The sequence below is a fragment of the Scleropages formosus genome, chromosome 9 (assembly GCF_900964775.1).
Source record: "Scleropages formosus chromosome 9, fSclFor1.1, whole genome shotgun sequence".
Taxonomy (NCBI): Eukaryota; Metazoa; Chordata; class Actinopteri; order Osteoglossiformes; family Osteoglossidae; genus Scleropages; species Scleropages formosus.
This window is the reverse complement of record NC_041814.1, coordinates 3295649-3304830: the sequence shown is the minus strand read 5'-3', so window position 1 is coordinate 3304830 and position 9182 is coordinate 3295649. Positions and strand designations below refer to the sequence as shown.

The window sequence follows — 9182 nt, the reverse complement described above, 5'->3', positions numbered from 1 at the left end:
TCCTATGGACTGTTGCCCTATCCAGGGCATACCCTGCCTCACACCCTGTGCTTCTGGGATAGATTCCAGACCACCACGACCCTGGAAAAACAGCTATTGATAATAAGTGAGCTTTCGGCCATAGGTGACATCCAGAGTTGTCAGCCACATGACTGCTGCTGTCCTCGATGGACATGCTTTCTGCCATATCTCTTGAGCAAGGTGTTGAAGCTGGACGTTGGATTCTTGTGTTCCATGATTTTTGACAGTTCCTTCTAGAATATTATAGTTTACTTTTTATCTGCGCTTTCATGGCTGAATGGGAGTTGCCACATGGAGCTCAGTCGGTCGATCCAGCACTGCGGCTGGCGTTTTGGAAGGGCTGCTGAAGACTGGGCCGATTCAAGCTGCTCAGCCGTCTCGCTCCGAACCCCTGAGGGAAAAAAATACATTGATTTTTTTTGTATATTTTCCTCCATATCGGCTCATCAGTTTGGCTTTGCCAGACCAGTCTATCGGCTCAGCTGTCGGCAAAGCTCCTCTAACATGCCAGGAGGCATCGGAGCCAATGGGTTTTCGCTTGTCCAATTCACACCCTCCACCAGTCGGTTGCCAGTTTACACATTGCACCTCATTCAGCTAATGGAGCCATTTGGCAGATCACATTCTGCCGTCTGTGCTTCAAGCCCCCTGGTTTGCATTGGGTACAAGTGTCTTTACTGGCAGAACCACTCGGGAGGCTGTGCATGTGTTCTTTGAATTGGTCATTGTAGTTCCACATATATATCTTTAAAAGATGTTGCTTAAAAGAGGGCGCACATAATCTAAAAAGGAAGCTCTTCTGAAAAGGGGACAGCAAGTGGTTCAAACTGATGCCTTTGTCCTTAAAGGACCCTGGTTCACATCCCACCTCTTGCTGCAGTACCCTTAAGCAAGGTACTTACCCTAAATTGCTCCAGTAAACTTTACACAGCTGTACAAATGAGTGCATTGGAGTAAGTGGCCTGGGAGAAACACATCAGCGAAATTAGTACATATAAGACATACAGAAAGAAAAGTGGTATCACAGTGAGTAGCGCTGCTGTCTCACAGGGCCTGGGTGGTGTGAGAGGACATGGGTTTGATCCCCGCTCAGTGTGTGTGGAGTTTGCATGTTCTCCCCGTGTCTGCGTAGGTTTCCTCCGGGTGCTCTGGTTTCCTCCCACACTCCAAAAACATGCTGTTCAGGTTCCCCCACAGTGTGTGAGTGACAGAGAGAGTGTGTGTGTTCCACTGATGTATGGATGAGTGACCCAGTGTAAGTAGTGTATCTAGCAGTGTAAGTCACCACGGTGAATAAGGTGTGTGAGCTGATAACACTACATAGAGTTCATTGAAAGTTACTTTGTCTGCTAAATGAAATAACAAATGTAACAAAAAGGGGATCAACAAAATTCCTGATAAAACCTTTCTACATTATAAAATGTGTATTATATATAATACACAACATGGTGTCCTACACAAAATCTGCCGTCTGCTCAGAGCAGTCCGAAATGATGTGCTAAAAAATACGCACAGAGGCAAGGTAAAAAGGAGGCTGTCTTTACACTGCTACACAGGGAAAAAAATTGGAGAGAAGCGGGAAAAAAAGCATTTAGGAGGCAGAGAGCTATGCGGGGAATGTGCGGGTTATAGATGAGGGTGTCGTTTACTTGTATAACAATTTGAGGGTGAGGAAGGGGAGAGCAGAGAGACGAGGAAGGCTGAGGGCAGGGGGTGAAGGCCCCAGAGTCCTGCCCCTCCTCCCCCACTGCTTCCCGCTTTCCCACCCCCCCAGTTCCCATTGCAATCTGGATTCCAAACCATCTAACTCACCCTGTAGAGCAATGAGTCCAGCGACAGCCAGCTGCAGCGCATACTCACACACACACAGACACATGCATGCAATTTTAAATAAACCAGCGATGCCTTTTTCCCAGAGATTTGGGGCAAATACGGAGGTGTTCGTACGCAGGGCTCTTTGAGCGTATAGAGATCAGAGGACCCCGACAACCCTGTTAACACGTTTTCTTTCTGCTTTTCTCAGGAAGGACACAATAACTTTCATTTTGTTCCCAGTTTTAATTGTTTAATTTAATTGCGCCAGATTCCTCCTGCTCCCGCTGACGTAAGTGGGCAGCAGGTGGCACAGCAATTAGAGATGATGCCTTTGGCCCCGAAAAATCCAGTTTTGAATCCCAGAATGTCCTTGATCAAAGTACTTAGCCTCAACTTTCCTGGGAAAAATTACCCAGCTGTATAAATGGATATATAATTATAAGTAGCTTAAAGTCACTGGGGGGGGTGCAATGGGTTTGATAGGGTCCTGCTCTCTGGTGGGTCTGGGGTTTGAGCCCTGCTTGGGGTGGCTTGCAATGGACTGGTGCCCTGTCCTGGGTGTGACCCCTCCCCCTCCAGCCTTATGTCCTGTGTTGCCAGGTTAGGCCCCGGCTCCCCACGACCCCGTATGGGACAAGCGGCTTCAGCTAATGTGTGTGTGATGTTAAAGTCACTTTGGAGAAAACCATCAGATAAATGAGTAAATGTGTGGCTTTGTGGCTTTGCTTGTTTCTCCCATGATCATTTTTTGTTGGTGTGCTGTCCAGTGACTCCGCACGACATGTCCCACAGTGAAATGGGAATACTACGAGAAGGAACAGGCAGTTCTGTAAATATAATGCTGGGTCACGGACTCTTGGTCGGCTCAGCAAAGTTCTTGTGTTTTTTTGGGGGGTTTTTTTTGTATCCATCTTCAAAGATTTTCAGTTTTTCTCTCCCGGTTTTGCCCTTCTGCTTGCCTTCGGTCCAGCTGTGTCCCAGGGTGCCCTGCAAAAGGGACAGCAGTCCCGTCGACTCGGCATGATGGGCGGAGAGAGGTTGGTCCCACACACAGGAAGGGCACGGGCTGGAAAAAGTTTTCCTTCTGCTGGAACCAAAAAACGGAAAATGATGAAGGGCTGCGTACGGAGCAATCAGGATCATTTTTTTCTTGACTCATGAGCAGTACAAAAAGTACTTTGGACAAGATGTCAGTTAAAGGAAGAAAAAGAACTTTATACTTTGTATATGTAGAAATGAATAAAAATGCTATTAAACATGTCAAACTTTATTATAATGAATCATTTCTGCTATTTAGGAGCTTTCCGAATAATGTCCAGTTCCAAGGTCTTCTCCATTAAAAACTGAGCATCCTGTCTTGAACATTAATTTAACTGGATACTTCTGCTTGCTTTGGTTCTGCTGCCCTTCATAAATAAGGATGCGCAGAAAAAAAAAAAAATCTTTTGCTGTTTAATGAAGTCTGAGAGGATCTTGTCTGAAAACACAGCGAGCAAAAAAACTCAGATATCACTGATCCCATGTTGCCAGCTTTACCATACTCACTTTTACACACTTATACTGTATGTAAAGCATCCGCATTATGACCAATACACACCTCCAGATGGATGAGTGTGTACCTTTAGCCAGGCAGGCTTATTCAAAGTCTAACTGGCATTCGAAGGACTCACACGTGCACACACACACACACACACACACACACAGGACCATTTATGGGGTTTTGTTAGAGTCCCTGTGATATACTGCAGTGACACAAGGCAGGCTTTGAAGCTCTGTGTGCGTGTGTGTGTGCGCGCGCGCGCAGGAACATACTACAAAAGCGGTTCGCTGGGAACTGGGCTTCCAAACGGAACCCGCCCTCGGACGCCGCTGGGGACCAATGGACTGCAGAGGCTGGGCTGACCCTCCTCCTGACCCAGGTCGGAACGGGACATAGCGGACGGACGGAGTCGGGATACGTGAGCACGAGAGCATCGGTTCGCCCGCTGAGTGACAGCAGATGCTGGACAGTCGCAGCGGCGGCGCGTTCAAAGGGAGCGGGACTCCGGTCCGCGCGGGGAAGTGGCGCGTGACGGTGCCAGATGTTCCGCGCTGTGGTTGATGTGCCGACGATCAGCGTTTGAAAGTTGAGTTTCTGACTGATCTGAGTGTTGGAAGCAACTTGGCGACAACGATGCGAGACCGCAGTGCCGTCAAGTAGGAGCCCGACAGGACACACACACAGGTGGGTAGTAGTTTGTCCGCCCTGCGCACCGCTCGCAGTCTGGTGTTTGCAGCGAGGGCAGCAGGGGGCGCACTGGTTAGAGACCAGGCACGAACAGCACCATGTGCCTGCTGCTGCTGCTGCTGCTGTACCCTACATCGGGGAATTTACAATGAATACATCCATCAGGGGGTGCGCTGGTGCAGCGGGTTTGGTCTGTGCTTGCTCTCTGGTGAGTCTGGGGTTCGAGTCCTGTTTGGGGTGCCTTGGGATGGACTGGCGTCCCGTCCTGGGTGCATCCCCCCTCCCAGCCCTGCGCCCTGTGTTGCCAGGTTAGGCTCCGGCTTGCTGCGACCCCTGTTTGGGATAAGAGGTTGTACACGTTGTCTGTGTGCTGTGTAAGTGGGTAAACCACTGTAAAGTTCACTACACAACATGGCCTTGGAGAAAAGTCTCACCTAAGTAACAGATATTAATGATAAAGATGTTTAGTGGAGAGGGGGGCACAGGGGATTGGACCGGGTCCTGCTCTCCGGTGGGTCTGGGGTTTGAATCCTGCTTGGGGTGCCTTGCGTTTGACTGGTGTCCCGTCCTGGGTGTGTCCCCTCCCCTCTGTGTTGCTGGGTTAGGCTCCGGTTCTCCGCGACCCTGTATGGGACAAGTGGTTCAGACTGTGTGTGTATGTTTAGTGGACTGCTGGTTATTGAAGTACAGAGAAAGCTCACATTTGGAGTCAGAAGAACATTTTCTCCACATTAGTGTTGCATTGCCCTTATTAAAAGTGTCAGAAAAACACCATAGACTTGTTGCAGTGAATTAAGGAATAAAGGGCTTGGATGCTCCAAGACCCCTGGTGTATGTGAGCGACACTGAGGAATACCACCCCTCGAAACGTGTCCCTATCGAAAGTAAAGCGTCTTAAGCTTCAGTGTGTTCTCACACACACACTTTCTGAACCGCTTGTCCCATACGGGGTCATGGGGAACCGGAGCCTAACCCGGCAACTCAGGGCGTAAGGCTGGAGAGGGAGGGGACACACTCAGGACGGGACGCCAGTCCGTCGCAAGGCACCCCAAGCGGATATCGGACTCGAACCCCAGACCTTTCAATGTGTTCTCCCATCAAAAAATCCAGAAACCTTCTTGAAAGTACACATTAAGTACAAAGAATCACATTTTCATTAATTCATTTAGCTGACACTTTTCTCCAAAGTTTCTTACACTCCTGCCTGCAATTATTTATCCATTTTAAAGCTGGGTCATTTTTACCAGAGCAATTCAGGGTAAGTACCTTGTTCAAGGGCACTGCAGCAAGAGGTGAGATGTGACCCTTCAACCTCTGAGGCCAAAGGTGGCAGCCCGATCACATAAAACATAACTTTGATAAGCGGAATAAAAACAATATTGGAGTATTAAATATTACTGAGTACTTGACTACTCATCCCAACAAAACGCGGCTGTCATCATATCTCCATATACCACAGGAGTGAGCAGAAGCCCTCCAACTCCTTCAACGGATCACCAAAGAATGAGTTCTCTATTTTCGTAATCTATTTTATGCGAGTTCTGTGAGGAATGTTAGTATTTATATGTAACAGTAGAACCTCTAGTGTTCGATCCTCAGTAATCAGTATTACAGTATTCAGTCAGTAATCAGTAATCAGTATTCCGTCTGGGCAGAATTATACTTTGTGCCCACACTCAAAATCTTTATGTATGGTCTTCACATTGTGTCTCCGGATTTATTTGCACCGAGGTCTAATAGCTGGTCAGGTATGATATTTAATGAACAATACTCTATGGAATGGGGGCACAGGGGTGCGGTGGCATGTTGGCGCAGTGGGTTGGACCAGGTCCTGCTCTCTGGTGGGTCTGGGGTTCATGTCCTGTTTGGGGTGCCTTGGGAGGGACTGGTGTCCTGTCCTGGGTGTGTCCCCTCCCCCTCAAGCCCTATGCCCTGTGTTGCCGGGTTAGGCTCTGGCTCCCCGTGTGGGACAAGCGGTTCAGATGATGTATGTATGTATATATACTCTATGGAATTATATACAAACACCGGGGGGCACGTTAGGTCCACATAAGCATTACACACACACCCCCATCACATTATGCATATGTATCGCTTAAATTTTTTGTTTTCTACTGCTAGGTTGCAGACTAACACCCGATGATGGCCAAACTGCTGGAGAAGTCCGTCAGCCTGGTGTCAGACGTTCATCCAGTGGCGCCCTCTGCTGTTTGAAAAGGCCAGCAGGATGGAGGCTGTGGTGGAGGAGGGGATGAATGAAGTGATCATCATGCACTACAACCATTCTGGCAAGTGGGGGCGCCCACGCAGCAACGAGACCTGCAAGACGGTCATGCTGCTCTTGATCTGTGCGCTGATCCTGCTGGAGAATGTGACGGTGCTGCTGGCCATGTGGAGGAACAAGCGCTTCCACAACCGCATGTACTTCCTCATCGGCAACCTGGCGCTGTCCGACCTGCTGGCGGGCGTCGCCTACGTGGTGAACATCTTCACGTCGGGCCAGCGCACCTTCTTCCTGACGCCCACGCAGTGGCTGGCCCGGGAGGGCAGCATGTTCGTGGCCCTCAGCGCCTCCACCTTCAGCCTGTTGGCCATCGGCATCGAGCGCCACATGACCATGGTGAGGCTGCGGCCCTGTGAGGCGGCAGGACGGGGCCGTCTGCTGGGTCTGCTCGGCGCCTGCTGGGCCGTCTCCGTGCTGCTCGGCGCCCTGCCCAGCCTGGGCTGGAACTGCCTGGGCCGCTTGTCAGCGTGCTCTACCGTGCTGCCTCTGTACCACAAGACCTACGTGGCCTTCTGCATCAGCGTTTTCAGCGCACTGCTGGTGGCCATCGTCATCCTCTACATCCGCATCTACCGGCTGGTGACGTCCAGCGGGAGGCGTGTGGGTGGCCGGCCGTCGGAGTGTTCGCTGGCGCTGCTGCGCACCGTCGTCATCGTGCTGGGAGTGTTTGTGGTGTGCTGGGCCCCGCTCTTCCTGCTGCTGCTGCTGGACGTGGGCTGCAGCCCTACACGCTGCCCCGTGCTCTACCAGGTGGACTGGTTCATCGCGCTGGCCGTGCTCAACTCGGCTCTCAACCCACTCATCTACACGCTCTCCAGCCGCGAGATGAGGGCCGCCTTCTTCCGCCTTCTGTGCTGCTGCCAGGCCCAGATGGACACGCCCCCTCCCAACATAGGTCCGGCCCACTTGGGCACGGTCATCCCCACTGTGGAAAACAGTAAGTCCAGCATGGGCAGGATAGACCATAAGGCCACAGCACCAGCCAAGGCCAAGACAGCAACTACCCTAAATCCCAGCCACCAACGCCCCGAGCCCCCATCGCCCATGACCTCACACCCCTCTGGTCCTGCCGAACTCCTGTCCGCGGTCTTGGTGAAGGCAGGTGCTCTCCCCTCGCTGAGTAAGTTCTGACCACAGGTCAGTCCCCTGTCCAAAATCACATCCGTAGGTGTTCAAAAAACGTACCAGTCCACACGGCCCTGAGTGTGTCCAGATGGCAGAACCAGGATCCGCTCCCCAAGGAATGTTCCAGTTTTCTCTCCTTATGTAGAAGACTTGATTTGAGCCTCATCAATAAAAACTCAAAGTATAAAAAGTTAAACAGCAGCTTCATCTCCACACATCTGGTTAAGGATTTTACATCTTCTATTACATTTAATGGGGGCACGGTGGCGCAGCAGGCTTGGCCGGGTCCTGCTTTCTCATGGGTCTGGGGTTCAAGTCCTACTGAGGGTACCCTGTGATGGACTGGCATCCCATCCTGGGTGTGTCCCCTACCCCTCCAGCCTTGTGCCCTGTGTTGCCAGGTAAGGCTCCAGTTCGCCATAACCCCCGCTTGGGACAAGTGGCTTCAGACAATGTGCGTGTTACATGCAACACTCTTGCCAAAAATGATTTCTTTATCTTGCATTAGCCAAAGATGAGAAGTAAAACGTAGTAATGTAATAACTCTTTTATTTCTACAAGACGTGATGCAGGATGTTGCACATATCAGTATAAAGCAAAAAATAACCTAGCAGCAGCGATGTACAGTGTTTATTCTGAGTGAAAAACAGTTCTGAAGTATTGATACATGCCAGTAAAGCTGTTTGCGTAATAACAGAAGTATTTACTGTATATATGTAAAAGTTTAATATACCTTTATTATTGTATCTGTCTACCTGTCAAATTAATAAAGTTTTCCAAAGAATAACACTTTTTTCTGGTTTAATGATTTTTCTCAGTGGACTCGGGTTCGAGATGCCGCAAATATATGATTTTCCAATCAAAGATTTTTTTTTAAGCAATAGCAGTTAAGAACTGCTAGTATATACACAAGTATATAGCGAATGGCTGCCCATTTAACTTACATTACATTATAACTTTGAATTTGAGTTCTGCTGAGCCAGTGTGACAAGGTGCAGATATTCCTCTCTGTGTGGTGTGACTTCTTGAGAAAGGGGACCAAGGCCCAAATACAGCACTTACACAATCTTTACACTTTCTGCACAACTTCGTTCACTTGCCAGCATTTTACTGTATATACAGTATCTTACTTTGGCTATGCTATACATCTTTGATCTCTCATATAACACAGTATTCATTTATAGCTTCTCAAATTATTTTTTTGTAGTACACCCTTCCTTCAAACAATGAGGTTAATTAGTTTTATGAAATCACCCCGTTAGGCTGATTCTCATTGTGAGGGGCTGAATTACCATTATTTCTTACTGAAAAAAAATAATTGGTTGCTGCATGAAGAATAACCTAAACCTAAAATTAATTAAAATGCAAAAATAAAAGATATTTTTATCTATTACAATGATAACACCAACAAAGTTTTTGGATATATTCATAACAAAAATTAGTTAAGGCTTGTCTTTCTATGTAATATTTTCATTTGTCCATTATTACTGACCACTTGTTAAATGTGGTGGCCTGGATTTTTATAATATTTTAAACATAGCTTTCAACGCCAGCTGAGGAAAAACTTTTCTCCTTTGAGGAAACTCTGTAATAATGGAGGAAAGCAGTGATTTTTAAAGTCTCTTCAATTATCTTTATCATTTTTTATATTTTAGTGTTTTGATTTAAGCTTGTTGTTTTAACCTGTTCCGGGATAGCTCAAGTTTTAAA

General features: G+C 48.3%; 1 protein-coding gene across 1 annotated transcript; it reads left to right on the top strand.

Annotated features, from left to right (window-relative positions):
- The first annotated feature begins 3770 nt into the window (after nt 1-3770).
- Nucleotides 3771-7786, top strand: s1pr3a (sphingosine-1-phosphate receptor 3a). Its single transcript, XM_018728097.2, has 2 exons — nt 3771-4060; nt 6185-7786. The coding sequence occupies exon 2, from the start codon at nt 6291-6293 to the stop codon at nt 7476-7478; it is 1188 nt and encodes a 395-aa protein (XP_018583613.1). The 5' UTR covers nt 3771-4060; nt 6185-6290; the 3' UTR covers nt 7479-7786.
- Nucleotides 7787-9182: the final 1396 nt, after the last annotated feature.